At 36.6% G+C, this 26,862-nt stretch overlaps 1 protein-coding gene across 11 annotated transcripts in view; it reads left to right on the top strand.

The window, feature by feature from the left end:
- ADGRL3 (adhesion G protein-coupled receptor L3) overlaps positions 1 to 26,862 on the top strand; it is a 673,676-nt gene that overhangs the window by 592,679 nt on the left and 54,135 nt on the right. For 9 of the 11 annotated variants that reach the window (XM_058169767.1, XM_058169775.1, XM_058169766.1 and 6 more), the window contains one exon: positions 2,232 to 2,328. In XM_058169767.1, coding sequence (XP_058025750.1) covers positions 2,232 to 2,328 — 97 coding nt within the window. Of the gene's footprint in view, positions 1 to 2,231; positions 2,329 to 15,728; positions 16,958 to 26,862 lie in introns of those variants that run through there. The other 2 variants (XM_058169770.1, XM_058169774.1) reach the window with 1 other exon arrangement.

Genomic DNA, 26,862 nt, shown 5'->3' with positions numbered 1-26,862 from the left:
TGTGTGTGTGTGTGTGTGTGTGTGTGTGTGTGTGTGTTTGTTTGTTTGTTTGTTTGTTTGTTTGTTTGTTTTCCATAGCCACCCAGCTCAACCAATACTCACAGTTTATAGCTACGAAACAGATAACAGCAAAGGCCAAGAGGGCCTTTGTGCACATACTTCTTATGTAGTAGTTGTGCCTTTTCCTGGCCTGAGAGATCCTTCACATCTTAGCCACTAATGAAAGGATTGCTGTAATGCACTCTACATGCAGGCTACCTTTGAAGATTAGCTGAAAACTACAGTTAGCCAGAATGCAACAACACAGGCAAGGTTTCATTATGCCACTGTCAACCCATTGCTCCACAAAATAAACTGATTATCAATTGGCAGTGCAATCCAAGATGTCAGTTATCACTTGTAAAGCCCTTCCTGGCATAAGACCAGATTATTTGAAGGACAGTGTGCCTTCAATTGTTTCTCACTGTCCAATGAGATCTGATAGAGTGGACATGGTTTGGGTCCTGTTGATTAAGCTGTATAATCTTGTAGGACCTTGCAAACATCTTTTTGTTGTGGTGACACCTGTCTTCTGGAATATCTCTCCATATCTCTCTCTCTCTCTCTCTCTCTCTCTCTCCCTCCCTCCCTCCCTCCCTCCCTCTCCCTCACACACACACACACACACACACACACACACACACACACACACATACACACACACACAGATCCAGATGATCCCACCCTGAAAACTTGCAGGAAGCTGTCAATGACTTTGGGGCAGGATGGTGGTTGAACCACTTTCAGGTGGGGTGCTTGTCTTCAGGCTACTTGTGATTTCTTTGTGAAGTTTTTTCCCTTTATTTTTTAAGGACTAGAACACATAAAATATCATTACTTTAGAGGAAAGCTGGAATTTAAATTTAAAATTTAAGTTAAGTTAAATTCAGGTTTCTCACCTTTGTTTGAAGGGTGGCATAAAAAGTTCCAAAATTAAGTTGTGTTTCGAATACAGTTTTAGAATTATTATTTTATTTTACTGAAATTGTTTACTGTACATGTATGTATGCATTATATTTCATTAACAGAATTTAGCGCCAAAAGAGGTATATGGAAAATGCTGAGACTCATTACAAGTGAAATGTAACTAGAAAAAAATATAATCCAAATTACTGCATTTCTCTCAGAATATTTTAGACATAAAGCATCAGGCATGTTGTATTTCTTCTACTCGTTACATTTCTAAACTTGGGAATGGAACATACATTTCAATTTATATATCGATTTATGAAACAATTATCCTACATTCCTAAGCAGTTCTCTCAGATACTTGCATTCAACAATATCACTTCCCTAGTGACAATCTCAACACTGGAGAGGTAGGATGAGTATTATGTTTTCATTACATTAACAGTGGGAAACTCTTGTTTTTATTTACTTACTAATTTTTATTCAGGAGCTCAAGGCACCATAAATAGTATATCTCCTCCTCTTATCTTTTCCCACAGCAATGGCTTGTGTGATTGGACTAAGAGAGAAGGACCAACATTAATTCAGGAATTTTCTGTGGCTAAGAGTAAACTAAAGGCAACATTTTAACTACTTTACTGTATTGGCACTTGTACTGCTTGCAAGTTTCCAATTTGGAAAAAAATACTGGATTAGATGGATTTATTCACATTTTAGCATAGTTTTGGACAACTTTCTGAGTTGAAGTCCACTTTATTACTTTTTACCCTGTTTAAGGGACAAAAAAGAAGGGTTCATGAAATTATGTTGTTATTAGAGTGAGGGGGCTGAAACAATAAACTTTTTTATGCATTTTTGGTGAATTCTAAATGGAAATTGACTTGAACTTTAACATACATGTTTTATCCCATAACACTCTTGAATAGGAACAAGTGACCGCCCCACCCCCTTGTTCCAGGGTAGAAGGTGTTAGGTGGTCTTATAAGTGCATGAGCTTCTGAAAGGTTTAATGCACTTGATTTCCCCAAAACTTTCAACTTGACCCACTCTGGGCATCCCTGGAGGGCATACATATAAGCTGAATATTGTCCACCCTTGCTCTAGGAAATGCAGGGAGCTCTTTGCCCAGAGAGAACCATTTCAGAGAGAAAATCAAAACACCTTGCTTACTTCCTGCACTGCCAGAAGCCATCTCCACAGAAACAGAAAGAAGCAGGTCATTGTTTCCTATGGATCCTCTGCTTGATGTTCATCTTCTGCCCCTTCTTCTTGTGCTTCTGCAGAGCCGAATTCGCAGGATGTGGAATGACACTGTTCGAAAGCAATCAGAATCCTCCTTCATCACTGGTGATATAAACAGTTCAGCATCACTTAACAGAGGTAATTATGGACTTTTCAAATACATATGACCTTTGTAATTATGAAGAATCTAAACAGCAATGCTTTGTTAACCTTGCAACATGTAGCATCTTGTTCCCTTGAATTAAAATGTTACCACAGAATAAAAGATCCATTGTGCACTGTATTTCATTAATAGAAAATACTTCTTTTAACTTTCTCTCAGTTCTTTAACATGGATATTAAATGTTGTTGAAAGTCAGTTGCAGAAGGAGTAGCGGCAGTGAGGCAGAATAGTTTTGAGGTCAGACAGATAAAGGTATCTGTCTTCTTAATGTTACTGCTATTGCCAAGACAAATATTGTCGAGCTTAACTGCCATCCATGAAAGGTATTGGTGCATCCTGCTAAACACTGAAGTGCAAGAGAAGATTTCATAATGGGAAAACTTGCTGCATAACGTGGAGTTATGCCATTTTCCCAGCATAGCCTTCCTGGGGTCTTCAGAGGTCAATGGGAAAATCCATGGTAATATCATCTACATGTAGTAATGTAATGAAGATGTTTTCAGCCAGCCTCAACACTGGATCTAAAATTAAAGTTTTCGAAAATCAAAGAAACCAATGTTCTGAACTCCATTAAAAGACGTGCCAGAATTCTGAGGATAGGAAAAACATTCCTCTCAGGGAATGTTCCCCCCCTCCCCCTCCCCTGCCACACAAACACACACATTATGTCTTTTTCTCTGCCGCCACCACCATCAGTGATCATTAGCTCTAGAAAACAACTTTCTCAAAGATTCTGGGAAGGTTAATTGGAGCAGCAATGAGGGTAAGTGTATGTTTGTGTGGGAGAATGAGGGTAAAAGTAGTGCTGAAAAACAGATCTGAAATCCCCGATCAGATTTTGGCTAGAGAGAAACAGCCATTGGGGAGGAAAGGCAAAGCTAGAGTCTTTCAGTGTCACTTCACATTGCCTTTTCTTTTCCCTCTGAAAATCCCAAGAATGATACAAGATGATGAGTGTTAGTCTTCTGGGGGGAAATGTAAGTAATGGCAGTTTTCTGAATGGTTACCCTTCTGGAGGCATGAGAACTAGAGCCATGAAAATAATGGCATTTTTACTCATGCTACACTAGCTTCAATAGCTGTAACAGAGGACAGATGGGTCTCTAACTTAAAACTACAGCCAGAAAAAAACCCCTGAGGTTACCATAATTATATTTCATGTTTGAGATACTGCCGTATCTTTCCCTTTCAAGGCTGAACTTATACAGTTCTTCCAAGTATTTTTCATTTATTCCAATGACTTTCTGACTGTCCTTTGGTGACATTGTTCTGGTTTTTTTCCTCAACTTTTCTTAAGCATGGTTCTCAGAATACTATTAAAATCTTAAGAAGAGCTTAGTAGAATACAGGAAATAATACTCCTGTGATTCAGAAACCTGATTGATACAGCCCATGTTTGCCTTTTATACTCCAATGTTATACTATAATTATAACTGAAATTTCATCATCTTTTTCACAAAGCCGGTGATTCCCATTCCATGTTGACTTCTGATAATTGCTGCATTGTTTCCAAAGGATTTATATCACTGCATGATATTCTGCTCTATAATTTTCCCATGTAGATGCCATACTCTCATCTGTAATTTTCCATGTTCTCCTGGAGAACAATGCTTGCCCTCTTTCAGTCATTTGGCTCTTCACCTGTTGTCCAAGGTTTTTGAAAGATAATGGACAACACTGTCAGTCAGTGACTTCTATATGTTAGCATATAATTCATCCTTTGGACTAAAACTCATTCAAACTTAGTAAGTGTATTAGCCTCAAACAATCCTTCATTGTGCTCTTTATAATCACCTATGGACTATAAGCTACCTTATTGGAAAAGACTGAGGCCAAATTGGAATTAACTTCCTTTGTTAAGTTATTCTGCCATGAACATCTAATCACCATTGTTGTAAATGTATTAAAAATTGTTCTTCAAGTTCAAGATATTGCAATAGTAAGAAACAAGAGTTTGATGGAGATTAATGAAATCTTTAGAAAACCACAAGGAAAAAAACTAGCAAAAACGTGCAGAAGATGCTAAGACCAACAACTCTAGGCTGGATAAAAATCGATGCTTTTTTTAAAAAAAATAAAAAAAACTGATTTTTTTATTTAAATTGGATTTTTTTAATTTAAATTGATTTTTTAAATCAAATTTATTTTAATAAAATGCTTTTGGAGTAAAAGCTATCTAAAGATAGTTTTCTATTTAAGATACATTAATAATTTAGTTTATTCAGCATGAAATGGACATTTATGTAGCATGAGGCTGTATATTCTGCAATATTTACATTTTTGGTAGCTCATTCAATGAATCCAAGCTCTGCAAGCTGACATGCACTGCATTGATGCATTCGCACAATTTCACAGTAACCATGAGATAAATCATAAAACAAAGTTCAGGAATATTTCTTTATCCCATTGTTTTGCAAATCTGTCAAGCTTCCAAGTAACATGTTTCATGAAATAAAATACCATCTTCAGGGTTGACAAATCTGTGTACACTACAAACTGTATGATTGTTTGAAGAGAAACGTATCTGTATCACCAGGCTCTAAGTTGGAGGATGAAGGGCAAGCAGTAAAAATGAAAGTGAAACCTTCTAAGCAGCTTATAAATATAGTATTAAAGAGCACCTGTCATTTCAGAGCCATCATGGCAGCGCCTGTTAGCGGGCATCCACTTACCTGCTGCCTGCCATAACCCTCACCTTGTTGTGTCACTGCCGCATCACCAGCCATCCCTTTAAAGTGAATGGGACTGTCAGTGAGTCAACAGCGGGTCAGAGGAGGAGCCACTGTGGGACAGAGATGACAGTTGCTGTTTAAAAATTATGATTTAAATCGAGTTTATTTAAATCAAGCATTTTTACTAGTGATTTAAATCAAATCCACCCTGGACACCTCTCTAATTTAAATGAGCATAAAAAGCAAATGAGGTGTAGGACAATGAGATTTGAAAGATTGTTCTCAGCACCACCATACAAAACAGACCTGGAGTCAACTGCAGGTAGCCGCTTAATAAAAGTAGTATTAACCTCATGTGAATTAGGAAGGAGTCTGTGTTTAGAATTGTTTTGCACTCACCATCTCCGCCCTGCCACCTTTTCATTAGCTAACCAAATATATTTTTTTCTATTGCTTAAATTCTGAACCACATACAGTACATGCTCTTGTGACATTTATCTTTGTTTCTGAAATCCATTTCTGATCATCTAGAGTAGCTGATCTAGCTGGTCTCCCAACAGAGAGAGACCTAAGTGGGAATCTTTTTTCTGTCAATTCATTAATTGAAATTAATACTTTCTTTCTCTAGCTTTCCTCAACTGTGTCAGTCTTCCCAAGCCTCAGTATCCTCCATATATCTAAAGTTTTATTCCCCAGAATTCTCAACAATGGCTAATCTACCCCCCTCTCCCTCCCTCCCTCCCTCCCTCCCTCTCTCCATACATATATATATATGGAATGTAACTAACACTTTCTCAATCACCATCTGACCTTTTGCAATATGTCTGTTCCCATAAAAGTGATTTTGGGGAAAAAAACTATTGAGGAACTCAGAAGAAGCATTACTGTTTAAAAGAAATGTCTCATTTTAAAATATTACAAACTTCCTCCCCCTCTTTTTTGGGGAGGGCAAGCATCTTATTAATTAGTTGCAGCTATGCCCACAAGGTTGAGAAGAGGTTTCAATTTTGTCCCACTCATCTTGCTAGACACAGCAACAACTTCAAAACCATATCTACTTCCCCGTTAGTCTCTGTCAATCTCACTTAAAATGTAATCTGCCCCCCTCAGATGAGAAATAACATTTGAAGTAAGTAAGTAAGTGCTAAGAGAAAAAAATTCCTTATCATCCAGGAAGCCTATCTTAATACTTCTGCTAAAAAGAAGATATTGTACTAAATTTTCATGTTAAAGTGCAGAGATTCCTTTAGATAATTTAGGTTTCCAAATATAATAGAAGTAAATTCAAAGAGTAAATTTATTTTATGTAAAGTATAAATATTGATGGCAATATTAATTACTGTCTTTTAAAAAGCTTTCTCTCCAACTGGATGCAGACCAAGCATTTGTAAGCCATGGATCATCAACACTCGCATTTTGACTTGTCTTGCTGGGGACCCTAGTTGCTTTTCTCCCAGCTCACTGTTTTAAGTAAATTATTTGGCAGCATGTATGAGGAAAAGACACCACATTTAGGAAGCAGACAAATAGCAGAAGAGAACCTGAAGCAGCTTCTGATCCTGAGAATATGGAGCAAGGAAGACATAAATATTTTTAGGCTTAAATATTATAAGTTCTATGACATGCCCGTAACTATCTAGTTGTCCTCTGTAAAAAGAAATAAAATGCAGGGGCTTATGGATTTCTAATCCAGTTGTGGTTTTTCAGCTTTAAACTACCATTTTTAAAATTTTAACATTTTTCAATTATTGCCTTCCTTCGTAAGTCATTTCAAAATCTTTCAATTTATTAAATTTGTTAGGGCCCCCCAGTCATTAGATATTAGGTGACTTACAAAATCCCCATGACAATTAAAACAGTTAAAACATACATAAAGAGACCATGAAGATTAAAATTCTCAGAACAAATTGTAGAGATTGGAGTTTAAAAGAGCTGCAAGGCTATGTGATTTTATCGAGTTCCAAGATCAGTTGTTTTTCTATGGTCCAAACCCCCATGTAGTAGACATAAATTTATATTGGTAAAGCCTAAACAATATCCTGTTCTGTTGCAGTTCTGTTGCAGACCCATAGGTGATAGTAGTTGGTAATATGCAGAAGAAACAGAAAGCAGGGATGGCAGGGTGGGGGGTGGAATTTGGTCAGGAGCAGTCGCAGCCTTGGCCCTGTGCTTGGGTTTTTAAATGGCTTTTAGAAACCTCATTGCCCCAAAGAAAGCCAAAAACCAGGCAAGTTAATCATTCTGATTATTTGGGTACCTGTTTACCCTCATTTATGGCAAAGAGGGAGATTCTTCCAAAGTGCAATCCTACTGGTAGGGAGCAGACAGCAAATTTCAGGCACATTCACATGAAAACCTCTTGTTTTTCTAGTCTCTGCCAAGTCTGTGGCATGGAAAATTGTGTGCAATGTATAATCATCTTCTCCAGTGGTGGGATTCAGCCAGTTCGCACCACTTCGGGAGAACCGGTTGTTAACTTTCTGAGTAGTTTGGCAAACTGGTTATTGGAATTAATCATTAGGGCAGAGAACGGTTGTTAAAATACTTGAATCCCACCACTGATCTTCTCTATTTCCTTCCTTACCAATTTTTCTTCACCAATGTTGTCTCCTTTTCCTTACCCTTTAATACCCTGAATTCTGTCTGATCACTTATTTCAGTGAGTTTTTCATTTGCTGCTCCCCTTCTTATCATCTAGCCAGCTGCTGACAATCCATTTGACAATCAGATTTTATATTCTATCTTTATTGTAAAATGAAAATTATTATTTGGTTTGTGCATACAATATGCATAAATCATTATATGTGGGGGTTTATAGTTATATAAAATGCATAGAGTCAGTTGTATAGAAATGTGAGTGGTAGAGAAAGAGTACAGATGGATGAATGAAAATGTGTGAATAAGGGGGAAAATAGAAAGTGTATTGGCATGGAATTACAACAAAAAGGATAGGAGGTTGCTATGGTAATAGAGGGAAGAATAAAGTGAAATCTGGTTCTTTTGCTTCAGAACTAAAAAAATAAATTAACTATTTTAGCTTGCCTACAGTTGTAGCATTTGACTTGGCCATAAGAAAAGTCTTTCTGAAGTGCAGAAATTTTGCTGCCCTAGTGGACTAACATGGCTAGCTTTTAAATGTTGGGTTTAGTTTTTGATCCAAATAGCCTACCCTTTGCTTCTTATTCTAAAATTATTGTAATCTATTGAGATACAGCTGCTTTATGAGGAAGTTAAATGAATTATTATTTTTTTTATTTTATTTTGTCACAACAGTATACACAAGCATCAACATAAATCAACAAAATATCATAAGTGTGTATATATATATATATATATATATATATATATATATATATATATATATATATATATATATATATGCAAAAGTATGTAATAATTGTATTAATTTGCTATAATGAAGGAAAACATTAGGACAGGAACGGTAGGCACTTTTGTGCTCTTATGCATGCCCCTTATAGTCCTCTTAGAAATGGGGTGAGGTCAATGGTAGACAGTTTTTGGTTAAAGCTTTTGGGAGTTTGAGAAGAGACCACAGAGTCAGGCAGTGTGTTCCAAGCGTTAACAACTCTGTTACAAAAATCATATTTTCTGCAATCAAGATTGAAGCGGTTAACATTAAGTTTGAATCTATTGTTTGCTCTTGTATTATTGCGATTGAAGCTGAAGTAGTCTTTAACAGGAAGGACATTGCAATAGATGATTCTTTATGTTAAACACAGGTCTTGTCGGAGTCGGCGGAGTTCTAAGTTTTCTAATCCCAGGATTTCAAGTTTGATGGTATAAGGTATTTTGTTGTTTTCAGAGGAGCAGAGAACTCTTCTTGTAAAATATTTCTGGACACGTTCAATTGTATTAATGTCAGAGATGTGGTATGGGTTCCAGACAGATGAGCTGTATTCAAGAATAGGTCTAGCAAATGTTTTGTATGCTCTGTTTAGTAGTGTAGAGTTTTTGGAAAAGAAGCTACGCAAAATTAGGTTTACAACTCTTAGAGCCTTTTTTGCTATGTAGTTGCAGTGGGCTTTGGCACTTAGATCATTTGATATGTAAACGCCAAGGTCTTTAACAGGGTGGGGGTCATCTGTAAGGTAATGTCCATCAAGCGTGTACTTAGTGTTTGGGTTCTTTTTTCCAATATGTAAGACTGAGCATTTGCTGGTTGAGATTTGGAGTTGCCAAGTTTTAGACCAATCAGATACAAAGTCAAGGTCTTTTTGAAGGGTAGTAGTAGTGGTGTTAAATAGTTTGACATCGTCAGCAAAGAGAAAACAATAACTTGAGATATAGTCACAGAGATCATTTATGTATAGTATGAAGAGCGTTGGTCCAAGAACGCTGCCTTGAGGAACGCCACTTTTAACAGGAACAGGGTTTGATAGAGCATTGCCAATTTTGACCACTTGTTGTCTGTTTGACAGGAAAGCAGTTATTCAATTGTGAAGAGGTCCTGAAATGCCGTAGGATTTTAGTTTTAGGAGAAGTTTATCATATACCACTGAGTCAAAAGCTTTGCAGAAGTCTATGTACAGTGCATCTATTGCTTTGCCTTGATCAAGATTAGTAGTCCATATGTTTTTGCAGTGGAGAAGTTGTAAGTTACATGATAATTTTTTTCTGAAACCAAGTTGTTTATTAGAGAGTAGGTTGTTTGTTTCTAGGTGGAAAGTAATGGATTGGTTGATGATAGATTCCATTACTTTGCAGGTGACGCAGCATAGAGAGATTGGTCTGTAATTTTCAACTAGGCTGGAATCTCCTTTTTTGAAGAAAGGGATGACTGTGGCTAGAGACCAAAGTTTGAGTAGGGAACCAGACGTGAAAGCTATATCAAAGATTATGCTTAGGGGTTCTGCTATTTTATTCGAAAGTTTTTTTATGCACATAGTCCATCAGGCCCAATAGATAAAGATGGTTTCAGTTTGCAGAGAGCTTTTTCAACATTATCTTCTGTGAAGTCTATATGTGTTAAGTCGTCATACTCATTGTTGGTGCGATTGGGAAATGTTGGATATGAGCCATCACTGTTAACAAAGACTGAGCCAAAGAATGTGTTAAAGAAGTTTGCTTTAACTGTTTCATCATTACATTCTTTACCATTAGATTCTTTTAGTGGTGGGATGGATCTTGATTCTTTAAGTTTATTGTTCACAAAATTATAAAAAGCACGATTGGAATTTGTGCACAGAAGGTCTTCTTCTTGCTTTGTGTGATAAATGGTGCATTCAGTTTTTATTTGGTTGCAAATATTTCTGTAGCGGTTTTTGAAGTTTGCTACATAAACCTTTTTGTTTCTTCTCCAGAGGGATTTTTTTTTTTGGATTGAAGCTTTTTTATTGATATGGTAATTTAATTATTTATTTTTTGGTGGAGATGTGTGGTACGTATAGTTTGATGATTCTATTGATTTCCAGTAGGAAAACTCTATAGTGGTCTTCGGCAGTGATACAGGTTAAGAACAGATTTTGCCAGTCAAGAGATGAGAGGTCATTGTTTATAAGATCATAGTTGGCTTTTTTGAAATTGTAGTTAGGAGTACTATTATGACGATTTATGTGAGGGCGTATATTGAAACAAAAGTCTATCATGCACTGGTCACTGTTGGAAAAGGGTTCTTTTATTTGTAGTCCATAAATCAAGTTTGTTATTGCAAAAGATGAGGTCAAGGCAGTTGTTGAGTCTTGTATTGTTAGTTGCTAGTTTTTCAAGACCTAGGTCTGTAATGGCGTTGTATAGTGTAGTATGGATTGGTTCAGTTGAACATTAATTTGTTATCCAGTTGATGAAAGATAGATTTAGGTCACCCAGGAAGATGAGAGGATATGGGCAAGAGGTAGCCCATGTTAGTAGTGTGGTTAACATATTAGCAGTCGGGTCATAGTCAGGGGCTCTGTAGCATAGAAAGAATCGAAGTGTGGTGTTAATGGACAGGCCGCATACAATAGTTTCAGTAAGAGAAAGTTTATGTGCAACTTGAATATTTTTTAGGTTTAGTGATTTTTGTAAAAGATAGCCACTCCACCACCTCTGCGATTTTCACGATCTAATCGAAAAACTTGATATTCTTTGTTAGAAATAATGGAGTCGGGGGGATGAGTTCAGCCATGTTTCACAAACAAATATATCAAATGTACCATTGTTTAGCAATAGGATGAATTCCGGTAATTTGTTTACAATACTTCTTGCATTTATTAATTTGCATTTGAGACCTGCAGTGTTTGGTGTAGAAGAGGTAAGGGGCGTGCATACCTAGTTTTGATTGATTATTCAAACTTACGCACAACCCAGTTGAATGTACTGTATTTGTTTGTGTAATCCAAATTTTCCATTGATTAAGTCCCCTCAAAGAACCCAGAAAATAAGTCTGCATCTTCCTTGCATTACACTTGGGGTATGGGGGGTGAAGGTAGACAGATGAAATGTCCCAGTGACTTTGCAGAGGTAAGAGCTGAGCTTATAATTTCCTGATCCTTAACTTGGATACTACATTGTATCAGCTCTGCTTTCCTTTGCATTTCCTTTGCACTGCTATCCTGTGCTAAGTGGCTTAAATCAAAATCATTTGGATAATAAGGTATCAGTGGTTTGGTGTTTCAACAATTTAGCTCTCATAGGGACAATTATATTATAGTCTGCATGATTCTTTTTAAACGGAACAGGAGGGTAATTTGTAAACTCATGAGAAGTGGCTTGGGCTTGCCTGAACAAGGCTCTGTGATTCTCCTTGTCATGGCAACACAATCTGCTTCAAGGAGGTACTTCATGTGACACAAAGCCTCAACAGTCATGAGCAGAGGGCTCTTGCAGGAATGGGAATTGCTGAACAACACAGAACAGGAAGAAGGAAATCAATGCAGTGACTGCATATTGCTACCATGCTATTTGGCCAAGTGCTTTCAAAGGAGTGGCTTGTTTAAAGCATTGAGCAAGTGACAAAGCTTCACATGATCCTAGTGATTAGGAACGCAGCGAGATAAAACTCCTCTCTCCAATTCCTCCAGACCAATAAATAGAAAAAAAAACAGCTGCTGGATTAACCTCTGACTGTGCTTTGACACAGGGAACTTCCTTGAAACTAAAATGTCTCTCCAAAAGGGGCTACTAACTAAGGGAAGGGAAAGCACCACCATACTTGCTCCCTTCAGGCAGAAACTAGCATTGCATACAATGTACCTACTATTTATTTCCCAAAAGTTTTATTTTCTCTACTTGTGAAAGTAGAGCCTTGGCCTTGCTTAGGCCATACCCAAGCTTTGCCTATCCTCTTAGTTCTATTGCAAAGCAGGGTCAAGCAGCCAGAATTTCATTTTTGTCTCCCTGCACTAGATAAAGACAACAAGTGGCTCAGGGCAGGAAAAATAGCCCAGAGGGCAAACCCTCCCTTGCTCATACACAATCCTTAAAAAAATGGACAAGGAGCAGTTGCCACCTCCAATCAGGGTGAGAGAGATTTACTATAGATCTTCTGCCAGAAGGATCTTGGCAGCAGTGGAGAAGAAGGCTCAGATTGAGGGAAGTAAATATATGGGACATTTATTGAATAGGTAGATGTGCTTGAGTCACTGTGTGGCTCATTTATTCCCTCTTTGATATATTCTTCTGGAATTTCTTTTGGCATGACTTATGGGCAAGGATGATCTCAACAAGTTATTTATTCCAGCCCAATGGGAAGAAGCGTAAACTTCAAACTAAAGGCAGTTTGTTCATTTGTTTGTTAAATTTGTTTGCTGCCCATCTTGCTAGAAAGCAACTCTGGGTTTCTTATAACATTAAAATATTTGCGGACAGGAATTCAGACAAGATTCTTACAGAATTTTGGAGCTACAGCACTGGCTGGCCTGTTGGAAACAGTGGGACTGGTAGAGTACCGTATCAGTTCACACGGCTGGGGCTATCAAAATAAATACTGAATGTACTGTATTAGAAATGAAGTAGTGACAGCTGTTTCCAGGTAGGGAATGAGAAGTGCTACAGATATCCTGTTGGATCTTTCCTTGATGGCTGCTGAGAAGAGGAGTAAGACCAGATAGATATTTTTTCTTGTGGGCCTACCCGGGTGAAAGGGATGGATCACAGAAACTGACCACATTAAGGAAAGAAACTCTGCCAACATGGTATCATGGAAACTTCCTGCAGGGGAGAGGAATGAAATGATAGCTGCTTGGGTGGAAAGGAGGGACCAAGAGTGTGGAATGACAGCTGCTGGGACTACAGCAGTGAGCCTGGGAGTAGAAGAATAACCCTTTCACGTTGTTCAAACTGCATACAATAAATATAGTAGGGAATTTCTGAAAATACTTTTCTCCGTGGGTTTTGCAAGACAGAAGGATGGCAGTCAGCCAAAGCATTTGGCTTTGCTTGTGAATTCCCTGGCTCTTTCTGCCACCTGCCACCCTGCCCTACTAGCCCAACTGAGCATCAGCCACAACTGCATCTCTGACTATAAATGCAAACTTAACATTCCTTTACTTTTGGCTATTATGTCAAACTAAAAGCATAATAGTGGTTTGGCATTCTGCCTTCTACTTTTTGTGGCACACAGAAATGTCAAGTTTGGGTAAAATTCCTGTTTACTATTCTAAGAGTTTCTAACTATTCTAAGATAGGTAGGCTCTTGTCATTGTGAATATAACATATATGAGTATCTTTATCCATCTCTGACTATCTGATGACTTTATTCTATGTGAAGTGAAAAATATTTATAAAATGTAAGTGACAAAACAATATTGGTAACAATAGCGAGAGATGATAACCAGTTTAACTGCTGTGTATATATTTCCATGAACTCAGTAAATTAAACCCATATCCAAACAGGGAGACCTTTCTTCTGAAAAGTACTTAAAAAGTAAAACTTTTGTAATCTGATTTGTATCTCATGAAACTTAAATATTTTCTCATATCACATTTTCTGTTACTGTAGCCAAGGTATGGTTTCTGTAAGTGGCATATTCACCCAGCAAAACTACTCCCTCTCCCCAAATGCACAGATAGGTTTCTGATGGCTTTTTAAATCCTTGTTTTCAGTCTTTATGCATCACACATATAGACCACAGTCTTGCACAGATGCATCATAAGAAATGTTAGACCACTGGGGAAAAATTTGGCTGGAGCCACTTCCCACAATTCTTTCTCTGGCTTTCTCTTGTGAAAATGTGAAAAAAGTTACTTTTCCAATTTATTTTCCTCATGCTTGTTTTCCTTTTCTTATATAAAATGCTTCTGACTTTTGGCTTATGGCAAAAAGCATCTGAATGCTCAGAAATGTGAGAACAAGCTACCACCCATGCCACTGTCATTGTGTGCTTTGTTTTAAATGATAGCAGATAGTTTCCCATCCTGCCAGAATGAATGAAAAAGGCCTATAATCTCACCTTTGAGTACCTGCTTGAGAAAGATGTTTTTAGCTATTCATCCAAACCTTGGGGACTTGTCTCCAATATCCATTCCCACCCATGGAATAGCTGTCACACCTATTTCTGGTGCCTTAACTACCTTCTATAGTTTCAGACATATGAATGAAAGATGCATACTTACTAATGTTTCCAACTGATTCCACATCCTGTTGAAATAAAAATAAAATGGAAAGAAGCAGTCCTCCATTGACTCAGAAGAATAAAAAGAGGCCCACCACATGCCTTTTGTCAGGGACGCAGAAATCTCTGTTTCTATCTCCAAATCTTTCTATTGCATCATTGTCAAAACTCTTTTTGCTACCTTCTTTACTATCTGTTTTTTCTTAGTTCTGACAGTGGGTGTCAGTTCATTCCATGTTTTGGACTGTACCCCTTCTTAGTTCGATTTCAGATGAACAAATTCAGAAATCTTGTAAGAGGTTTTGTGGTTGAGTATCAGCCCTGTCCCTTTTGGTCCTGATCCTCATAACATAATACAACATGATGGATTAATGTTAGTATTTTTGGGGAGAAATAAGTTATTCCCTGTGGACATTCCTTGTCCTCTTTGTGAGTTTCTCTATTTCAGTTTCTGCTGTATCTCCCTCAGTCTTCTCTTCATTTGTACCATTTTCTTTGTGGTACTTTCCAGCCTCATACTCCTGATTTCATACCTCAGATGAGCATTACAGGCTGGTTGCATAGATATTTCTGTGTCTGAAATAAGATTCTAACATTAAATATACAACGTACAGGATTACAAACTATATAGGATTTAGTATTCCAAATGTCTGGGTACAAATTATCAATATGCCATCTTTAAAGTAGTAATGGCTTTTTTCCAGTAATGTAGGAAAAATATATTAAAGTTTTAGTACTCTTGGTTATTACTTTTGCAGAATTAAATGTTGAAAGATATCTTTAAAAGAAGACAGATTCTAATCTCACATTCTGAAAGCTAAACTAAGCTGTTAACTATTAAAATATGATTCTCTTGGATTAATTAGTGTGCAGGTTCTTAGTGCAGTTGCCATATATATACTGTACTTCTTTGTGCAGTTGTGATATACAATATATACAATATTATTTGATTACTACTTTCATAGAATTATAGAACTGAATTGGAGGAAAATACATAGGTCATCAATCTTTTTCATAAGTATAAGTATCCCCTAACGTATTTTATTTCTTTTTCCTAAGTGTAGAACTTTGCATGTTCTATTACATTTCATTCTAGATATTCAACCTAGATTTTCTAACTTATCAATGTTGAATTTTATTTCTGTCTTCTAGGGTATTATTTATCCCACCCAGTTTTGTGTCAGCTGCAAATTTGATAAACATTCCTTCACCTCTTCATTCAAGTCATTAATGAAACTGTTGACGAGTAAAGGACCCAGGATTGATCCTTGTGGCACCCCACTTGATACCTCTCTCCAATTTGATGAGGAACCACTGATGAACACTATTTGAGTATGATTTTCAAGCCAGCTGTGGATCCATGTAATAGACATGCTATCCAATCCATACTTAACTAGCTTCCTAATCAGATTTCCTGAAATTAACATATTTAAGGTCTACTGAATCCCCACAATCTACTAAGGAAATTTTCCATTCAGAAAATAAGGAATTCTTCTTGACAAATCCATGTTGACCTTTGGTAATCACTGTGTTATTCTCAATCAGTTTCTTTATGGTCTTCTCTAAAATTCTCCCAGCTACAGTGTCAGATTGACTGTAGCTCTGTGCTGCTGGATCCTGCTTTTTCTCCTTTTTGACGAGAGGGACTGCAATTGCTCTTCTCCAGTCATCTGGCATCTCATCCAATCTCTGGGATTTTCGAAGATCAGACATTAAGGATCAGCCAGACCATCAGCAAAGTCCTTCTGTACACTAGAAAGCAATAAACCTATCCTTCATTCAAAGAATTCCTTGACAATCTTCTGTCAATTTCAGGTTTCATTTCTGCCCCTTCATGTTCCTCTTCACAGTTGCCTGGTGAAATATATGCCCTCTCTTTGGAGAACACAGAGCCAAAATACAAGCTGGGTAGCTCTGTCTTTTTCTTGTTGCATTTTAGCATTTTGTCATCTTCATTAAACAGCTGGAATACTACGATTTTGTCTTCTTTTTTATTCACATAGTTAAATAGTTTCTGTTCTGTTTGGCATCCTGTACCAATTTCACTTCACATGAGTTTAGCTTTTCTGATACCATCTCTGCAGCTTATGTATATGTATCCTTTCTTGGTGATCTATCCTTCTTTCATATCTCCCATCTGTATCCTTTTTTATCTTTAGATCTTCAGTAAATTTTTGTGCAGCCACGTTGACTTCTTATGCTGTCCTTCCTATTTCTCCTAATTGGAATTGCTTGCAATTTTGTTTTTATACTTTTTTAAAAAACCTTCATCTTCTCCTGCTATGTAATTCTATTTATCTTGCTCTGACTTTATTAAAATACATTTTGAGATTTTCCAAAATATATTTTTGACTGCACTCAGCCTGTACATTCCCTTTTTGTTTTTGTTCCTTTTGAATAAATAATATTTTTCACTTGCAATATTTAAATCATGGGAGTCATCCCATCAAGTCTCTGTTATGTCTATTAAATCTATGCCTTCTTATGTTAAGAATTTTAACATTATTGCGAACATTGCAAAAGCTGTGCATTTTATGAGCTAGTGTTGTTTCTGATTTTTCACTGAATGTTTAATAAGACTCATTGTAACAATATACCCCCTTCCTTCTTCAGTGCACAAGTGCTTATTGTAGGATTTTCATCTCTAAATTGTACACAATTCAGTAAGTCCTGCTAACCCAGCTTGCCATATTTTGGCCAAATATAATTTTACAAGTCCTTGTGAGATGCAACCCATTTCATGTCAGGTAGCGCAAACCATGATCACGTAAACCAAATCTCTCCCACTGACACTATGTACATATTCAGTTATTCACCTACATTCTTCTTTTTCCTTTATTCTTGTATATAACTTTATAGAATAGAATAGAATAGAATTTTTTATTGGCCAAGTGTGATTGGACACACAAGGAATTTGTCTTGGTGCATATGCTGTCAGTGTACATAAAAGAAAAGATATCTTCATCAAGGTACAACATTTACAACATAATTGATGGTCAATATATCAATATAAATCATAAGGATTGCCAGCAACAAAGTTACAGTCATACAGTCATAAGTGGAAAGAGATTGGTGTTGGGAACGATGAGAAGATTAATAGTAGTGCAGATTTAGTAAATAGTTTGACAGTGTTGAGGGAATTATTTGTTTAGCAGAGTGATGGCCTTCGAGAAAAAACTGTTCTTGTGTCTAGTTGTTCTGGTGTGCAGTGCTCTATAGCGTCGTTTTGAGGGTAGGAGTTGAAACAGTTTATGTCCAGGATGTGAGGGATCTGTAAATATTTTCACGGCCCTCTTCTTGATTCGTGCAGTATACAGGTCCTCAATGGAAGGCAGGTTGGTAGCAATTATTTTTTCTGCAGTTCTAATTATCCTCTGAAGTCTGTGTCTGTCTTGTTGGGTTGCAGAACTGAACCAGACAGTTATAGAGGTGCAAATGACAGACTCAGTAATTCCTCTGTAGAACTGAATCAGCAGCTCCTTGGGCAGTTTGACCTTACTGAGTTGGCGCAGAAAGAACATTCTTTGTTATCCTTTTTTGATGATGTTTTTGATGTTAGCTGTCCATTTTATATGATAGAACCTAGAAATTTAAAGGTTTCTATAGTGGTCATCATGTGATTAAAAAGACCATAAAAACCATAAAAGCATAAAAATGCATACATAATAATAACATCCTAAAATTAAGACAATTATTTTCCTGCAGAAAGCAATGGCAAACAATGCAAATAAAATAAATGAAGGTGGAACTTCATTAGTAAGTAGAGTTCAAGTTGTTATAGAAAGGACATTGAAGGAATATATGGGCACATTTGCACTGCCAAAAAATACTGCAAAATGGCTGAAAGCAAGACATTGAAGTGGACCCCAAAACAGAATTCTACATATGTTGGAATGCTGATTAGGTAATTTGCTGGCCTGAAAAGTTTCCTGTTTCCACCACTTGAGCTTCCAGATTCTTGAGCTTCTTCCCCAGATCTTCAAGGATCATAGCAATATGGTTGTAACTGTTCTTTGCAGAATCATTGTCCTCATGGTGCAGGGAAAAAAAGGAATAATTGACAGTGGACTTGATAAGCTTTGAGCTTGATAAAAATGATAGACCTGGAAAATGGATGAAGATAACTAGAGGAGGGCAAACTTTCCCATCTTCAAAAAAAGAGAATAGTAAGATCCGGGGAACTACAGATTACTCATCTAACATTTGCAGACAGATCTGTTTATCAGAATTGCCATCAACAAAAACCTGGGTGGGGTAGCTAATACCTGGAAGGCAATCTTTCAAAATGCTCTTGAGGAATTGGCTGAAAATAACATTTAGTGAAGACAAATGCAGCATTAAGCGCTCCATCCATTTTCTAGGAACTGTTTCTGTCAAACTCCAACTAAAATCCTGCTTCTGCGACCTACAATTCACAATTGCCTGAAGGAAAATATAACCTTTTATCAGATAAGATTCAATGAAAATAGAAGTAGAGTAGTTCTGACTTTTCTTTTAATTGCTTGCTATTTGACATCTTCAGTGAGCTACTGTTTCTTTTCAGATTTTATTTGAAACGTGTCAAAATTGGCCATTTTTGTTGCTGTTAGCATCTCTCAGTAACCTTAGCAGATTTTGTGCATTTCATTTCCCAATACAAGCTGTGTAATTGCTGTAATTCTTTAATTTCAGACATTGTTCTTAGTTCACAAGTTCCTGTTTTCATCTCCAATATGGATCTGGGTTGATTTTCAGCTTTTCAACTTAGTCAGCTGACTTCCTTCTTTCCCTTCTTGAAACAATACGATATGATTACTATAAATGTCTATCCATGTAGTTTTCTTGGCAAGAGTATAGTCACAATCCTCTATAGATATGGTTTCTTGCCTGATTGTGCAGTGTAGAGTACAGCCCTTGGATTTCCGCTGTTCTCCCACTAAATACTAACCAAGCCTGACTTGTTTAATTTTTAAAAAACTAGTTAGCTAGGAACTGCCACTTGCTGTGACATTTATGTTTAAAATGTTTTCTTAAAATTCAAAGTAGGTGTTTGATAACTCACCTTTAATTTTCTGTAAAATCAAGCATTCTGCCATTACCTGATGCCCTTTCCCACTCTAAGTCTTCTCTCTGAATCAGATCAAGGATATCTGATCTTTTGTGTCTTTCTTTGTCAGCAAGAGTGGTCCAAGATTTCCTGGAATTATAATATTTGATCAGTTTTTTCCTTAAACAAATTTCAAGTTAAATAAAGTCCACCACCATTACTATTCATTTATCATTTTTTCAAATGACTACAATTAAGTCACTTGGCTCTAAAATCCAATCCTTTATATCTGAAAATATGGTATTCCTCCATCTTATTTTTTGCTATTATCAGAACATGAAAAAACTAATCTTTGATCTGAATGTGTTAAATTCTAAGTAGCCACTATGTAATTAAGTACAATCTACATGTCTTTAAAGACCCGAGCTTTCTCAGGTGTTTGTGATTGTGTTATATAACATTACTATTCCAAAAGGAGTATAAGGAAGAGTATGGCCATTACATTAAATCTTAAAAGTGCCCTCAAATGCTTTCCCATGCCAACAAAAATTGATCAAATTGTTCTCCTCCTTCATAAGTGTAAAAGACAAAGTCGCCTAGAAAAGTTGCCTAGATATTTTAGACATCCCTTAATAGTTAGAAAACTCCATTTATTTGGCATTTTCACCTTTAATGTAACATGTGGTACAGTATATTATTTAAGATGATCAAAGCATTGAGGATGAAATGTAAATTAAATAAATAGTAAGAGCATTATCCCAAATATTCCTCTTAGACAGTAAGTAGATGTGTGATTCTGTTTCTTTCTTAATGTTATATATGCTGTTTCTTTTAGCCTTTTGTGTTAAGCCCATAAATGCCTTAAGGCTTATGTGCGCAGTGTAGCATTATAAAGCATTCCTGACAGATGACTGACCCTTTTCTTCTGGAAAGGGAGCATTATTCACTTCCCATTATTCCATATCCTGCACTCTGAGAGAATGGAGAACAAATTGTTAGGCACTTAAAGAAAGTCATCATTTTCTCCTTCAGGTATCTTTTCCAAAGGCTAAGGAATCAACTTGTATCCACTATCTATCATCGTTGTCTTTCTTTATTCTTAGTCCTGTTTAAATCCTTTTCAAGGTGTCCAGGATTACAAACAATGAATGAAATGGGGTTTGCCCAGCAAGACTATAGTGATAATGATTTGGACAAGAAAGAGAGAGAGTTTAAAAAACATTTTCCCCTTTTTTACAGCTATGTCTCTATATTCCAAGAGTTCCCCCCCACAAACTCTCTTGGCAAGCTAAGCTTCTCCTCAAATTTAATATTGCTGCCATTTAGTTTTACTAATGCCTTGGATGAAAAAGTGGAGGAAAACCTTATCAAAAATGATGTTAATATAAAACTAGGTAGAATACTAATACTGAAGGAAGGCTAATACTGAAAGAGACAGAAAGAAAAAAATATTTTGATAGGTTAGAGAAATGGACTAGAAATAATAGAATGAATTATTTTAAAAGGCAAAAGCAAAGGTTTTCACTTTAAAAAGGAAAGCAGATATAGGGTAGGGGTGACTTGATAACAGTGTATGTAAAATATATTTGGAAATTGTATTTAATCTGAAAATAATCAAAAGATATCAATAAATCCATAGACATGGCTATGGCTAAAAGGGAAGTACAAGTGCAGGATTGCTTCAACGAGTTTCCAAATCAAAAGGAAATATTCTTTCCTCTCTCTTTGGAAGTGATTAGAGCCCCTCTTAGTTACTGCTTCCAGTTTTGAGCACCACATTTTAAGAAAGCTGGAACTGGTGCAAAGAAAAAACAAAGAGGGATTATATGATCAGGGATTATAAACAAGACCTTATAAAGATAAAGAGAGTAAGAGAACATGGCATATTTTCTTTTCAGGATAATCGACCAAGAAGAGAAGCAATAGAAATTTTCAGGTCTGGTGTCACACACAAAAAGATAAAGACTCTTTCCAGAAAACAGGATCTGAAATAATACTTTTATGTTACAAAAAGGTAGATTGTGCTTTTTTCAATATTAAGGAAAGTAGCCTAATTAGTTATCAAGAAATAGTGGTGATTTTTCCTTCACAAGATGTGCTCAAGCAAAGGAAAGGAACACTGAGCACAGAATGGACTAGATGAACTAAGTGACCCCTTCAGCTCTCTTTTTGCATCATGTTTTGAGAAGAGAAAAAAATGTGGAAACTGAGGGATAATAATGTAATTGTTTAATTATTTAACTAGATTAGTTAATATAATGTGAACTACATTTATATTTTGTGTTTTAAATTTATGTTTCAAAGCAACTACCTGCAAAGGCCCCTGGATTGGAGCTGAAAGGTGAAAACAGAAGCAGTATCTCCATCCATCCCATAATTGGGCAGGCCAGGTTGCCCTGATAGACTGATACCACCAGAGAAAAAAACATGTAATGTGAACTAAACTGCCTGTGCCCCATCCCAAGCCAGGAAGGAAATCTTTCATGCTAACTCATCATACTGCCAATTACAGGTAGTTCTTGTTTAGTTAGCATAACTGGGGCCAGCAACTCGGTCATTAAGTGAAATGGTCACTAAGTAAACTTTTGATTGTGCTTATGATCTTATTTTGGCTTGGCTTGGCTTCATCACTGTCATAACTATGAAGGTACAGGGCAGTTGCTAAACAAGGACTACTTGTAACTTAAAATCGGCTGTAAGTTTCTGACTAGTCCAGCCTGAATGTATTAAAGGCTTTTAAATGTATCAAATATAACACAGAAGACATCCATTGGTGCTGAGCAGCCAATAAATTTAAATAAATAATATTTTTACTTTTTACTGAAGGATAAGGGTTAAGATCTGAGGCTCAAATTCTTTGGCCAGATGAGTTAAGATAAGTTGTACTATCCCATACCGTAAGTTCCAAAACATTTATAGAGTTCTAAAAACTTATGACAGAAATACCATCTTTCATTAATGTTCTTTTCACAAAATATCTGAGGAAGTAGGCATGAAGAAAAGTCTTTTAAAAGAAAATTGGGGAAGGTCCTTGGCCAGCTAAAGAATGGCATGAATGATTGTTTTCTGGTGGTAGTTTCAAGTGATACCACAAATGGCCCATAAACATCCCTTGAACAAATTATTCTGTTCATTTAAAGTTGATAGCAGACATTAAAATATGGAGAATATACTAGAGATTGTGGGGTTTTTTTGTTCCTATTGCTCAAACTTTTTTCTATCCAAGCCCCATGTATTTTGGTTATATGTATTCAGGTAATTACTGTAAACATAGCCAGGATATCTTACAATAATAAGTGAAACAAATCAACTGTAACTACCAAAAACGTCAATGCAGTCTTAGGCTGTATCAACAGAGGGATAGAATAGAAATCATGTGAAGTGTTAGTACTGCTTTATATTGTTGTGGTAAAACCACCCTTGGAGAATACTGAGTCTGTTGGTCACCATGATGCAAAAAAGATGTTGAGTCTTTAGAAACAGTGCAGAGAAGAGCAACAAAAATTATTAGGGAACTATAGACTAAAACATATGACGAATGATTGTGGGAACTGGGTAAGTCTAATCTAATGAAGAGAAGGTCTGGGGTGACGTGATAGCAGTCTTCCAATATTTGAGGGGCTGCCACAAAGAAGAGAGGGTTGACTTATTCTCCGAAGCACCTGAGGGCAGGACAAGAAGCTTATCAAAGAGAGATTCAATCTGAATTTAAGGTGAAATTTTCTGTCAGTGAGAACAATTAATCAGTGGAATGGCTTGCCTTCAGGAATTGTGGGTGCTCCATCACAGCAGATTTCTAAGAAGTGATCAGACAGCCATTTATCCCAAATGGTGTACGGTCTCCTGCTTAAGCAGAGAGTTGGATTAGAATAGGGGTCTCCAACCTTGGCAACTTTAAGCCTGGTGGACTTCAACTCCCAGAATTCTCCAGCCAGCTTTGCTGGCTGGGGGATTCTGAGAGTTGAAGTCCACCAGGCTTAAAGTTGCCAAGGTTAGAGACCCCTGGACTAGAAGACCAACCAGGTCCTTTCAAGTCTGGTATTCTGTATTCTGTATATCATGTTGTTGTTGTTGTTTAGTATTTGCTACACTTGTTTTAGTGGACAAAATGTGTATTGAAATAATTTTTAATACTCTCTCTTTCTCCATCCTAAAGCAGAAATGATTTGAACATTTGGAAGTCATTAATGGGTTTTTATTCTCAGTGCAATGAGTATTCATCCAAACCAGTTCCATCACACTTTATGCATATTGTTACTGTAAGTCATTTTCTCCAACCTGCTAAACTTGGAATAGCCGCTGACTAAGAATGATGGGAGCTGTAATCCAACTAATTGTAAAGGAGAATAGGTTGGGGAATCTGCCCTAAATCATAGTTTCCTAAAAATTAAAGAAAGGTGGGAAGTGAGTGTGTTTAGATTTATAAATGATAACTTGGTAATCATACGATTTGCATCATCATCGAATATGGCATATATGGTAAATCTTGGCAACTAAGCTCAATTTTTAAAGCGAAAATAAGAATATTAATTGAAAAATGAAACACTGCAAATAATTTTTATTTTAAAATGTAGTTTTAAAACATGTACAATTTGTCAATGTTATAAAAACCATCCGTTCCACATTTAGCGTGGTATAGAAATTAAGAACAGAGAGACTCAGGTTCAGCTCCAGCCTCAGCCATGGATGCTTATTGTGTGAGTTTAGGATAGTCACTATCTCACAGGCTTGTTGCTATGAATACAAAATTGCATCAGGGAGCCTTATGCACATCACCCTGTGCTCTCAGGAAAAGATTATTTTGATCGGCAGGAAGTTTCTGAAGATGTTACCGTTGTCAGAAGTTTGATGTTCAGGTCTGCAGGAAACAACCTTCTCCTTTTGACTCTCAGGCTGTGGAACTCCCTAATTAGTTTGCTTCTTCCCAGGATTTAGAAAGATGATAAAAGCACATCACTTATTGATTTTAATGTTGGTATTATTTTCAGTTGCATTAATATTGTTGTACTCTGCATTTTTATTATTATGGTATAAGATGCATTCAGTGTCGAATGAAACAGAACAATGGGCTACAATTCAACATCATCATTCAAATCCAAATTAACTTAATAGGGATATGCATGGATAGGAGCCATGTTGGGGCAGTGGTTAGAATACAGGCGAATGCATTAACTCACGGCTACCAGGAGTTCGATCCTGACCGGCTCATGGTTGACTCAGCCTTCCATCCGTCCGAGGTTGGTAAAATGAGAACCCAGATTGTTGGGGCAATATGCTGACTCTGCAAACTGCTTAGAGAGGGCTGTAAGCACTATAAAGCTACATATAAGTCTAAGTGCTGTTGCAATTGTTATGCAAGTTAATATTCTACAATTATTTGGGAAAGGAAGGCACTAGGTTTCCTATAGATGGTAAGCTGATAATTCCAGCAAGGAAATTCTATACCTGAGTTCCATTTGCTTGATTTTAATTTGGTAAAGGGACATCCAGTTTTCTAAAAATTAATAATAGCGTGCCCTTTTTCACTGGCCTCCAATTGGAGCACCAAGGATGCCTTCACTTTTTTTCATAGTCATTGGCAAAGGAAAAGAGGTTCCTGTTCTGTTTGCCAAAATACTGAGCATTTCTGCAGGTTAATTTTTTTGTATTATTGTAATGTATCTAACAATGACATAGCAGAGCCCACCTCAAAGGTTTGCCTTGTACAGTATACTTTTACATCATTATTGTCACCATTCTTTCCTCTCCTATAGTTCCTATAGCATTTTACGGTCAACTGGACAGCCTGCAATCAGAACAAATACCATCAATCAGTTTTTGGCCTTGCAGAATTATTTCTTGCACAAGGTCAGCATCCTGGAATTATGTCAGAATCTCATCTTGTGCCAATCATTGACAGAAGGTGATCCATTTTTAAAAAAACAGCAATTCTTGAAATGTTTGGCAATTACCATTCCAACTCAGTTAAAATAAAAGAAAGCTTAACAACAAGACAATAATCTTTAATCAGGCTGTTTATATAGGCAGACTTTGGAACTTGCTTGTTTACTCTCATGCTGGGCAAAAACATTATTTTTGGTTTTTTTTAACTTTGATTGCTCATATCAATCTTGTCTGGAATCTAACTTCTCTAGATAAGGGTTTTCATATCTGTGATTGCTGAATTATAAAGAAGGGAAATACTTTTGGATGTTATTTCTGGGTGAATTACTTTATATTACTTTATATTATATTAAATTTGTCTTTAGACAAATTGGGCCTGGTTGAGTGCACCATTGGAAGAGTTCAAAGACGAGGTTAGGAACAATTCATCATGAAAATCTATCTCCGTGGTTGTTAAGAGTCAACAACAAATTGATGGCACACAATCAGACAATTAATCAGGAAAATTTGCCAATTTTGGCTACTAACAAGTTTGAGAGTTTTTTGTAAAAAAAAAACAGAACAGAACTGTAAATATGGAATATGAAACCATAATATCTGAATGTGGTATAATAAGCTTCTGTATCATCACAAAGTATTCACCAGAAGTACAAGCTGGCCTAGGGGAGATCCTATTAGAAAAGGACAATGAATGTTATAGCACTATTGCTCAAAGCAATCTTTTTTTTTTTACTTTTTGTGCTATTTATTGAATATCCTTAATAATTTTGCCTAAAACCTAGAGAACTGAAGAAAAATTGTGACTCACATGATGGTGTTAATTGTGCTATTTTGTTTTGGCTGTCTTCCTTATATTTGTTTGGCTTTTTCTACCAAGTTTCTCACAAGGGTTGAATGTGGCAAGCATGCAGAGTAACTCTTCAACTTACATTCTCAAAAGTTGGTTTTGCATCACCGCAATCCATTTCTGTCTTCATTGTCGGCAATGTCTGCTTTGATGGCATTTAGCTTGCCGCTTGAAATAACTGGCTGCTTTTAATCAGGACTGTTTAAATTGTTGTCAGTCTGAATATTTTCTTTTCTTTTTTTTAATTCAAATTTGCCTGATTGACATTTTTTTGCTTTTTTGTTTTGTTTTGTTTTGTCTTTCTCTTGGCTGCTCCAGGAGCCATGGCTAACCATCTTATAACCAATGCTCTCCTTCGTCCTCATGGCACTAACAACCCTTATAACACATTGCTCGGGGAATCGGCCGTCTATAACAACCCTTCTGTCAGCATGTACAACACACCAGGTGTAGTGGAGTTTCTCTCATTTTTTTAGTGAGAGTCCCATGATGTGCTTTTATAGACACAATTTTTCTTTCTTTCTGTTTTC

Source organism: Ahaetulla prasina, chromosome 2, assembly GCF_028640845.1.
Source record: "Ahaetulla prasina isolate Xishuangbanna chromosome 2, ASM2864084v1, whole genome shotgun sequence".
Lineage (NCBI taxonomy): Eukaryota > Metazoa > Chordata > Lepidosauria > Squamata > Colubridae > Ahaetulla > Ahaetulla prasina.
The sequence above is the reverse complement of the archived record's forward strand: the minus strand, read 5'-3'. Positions and strand labels throughout refer to the sequence as shown.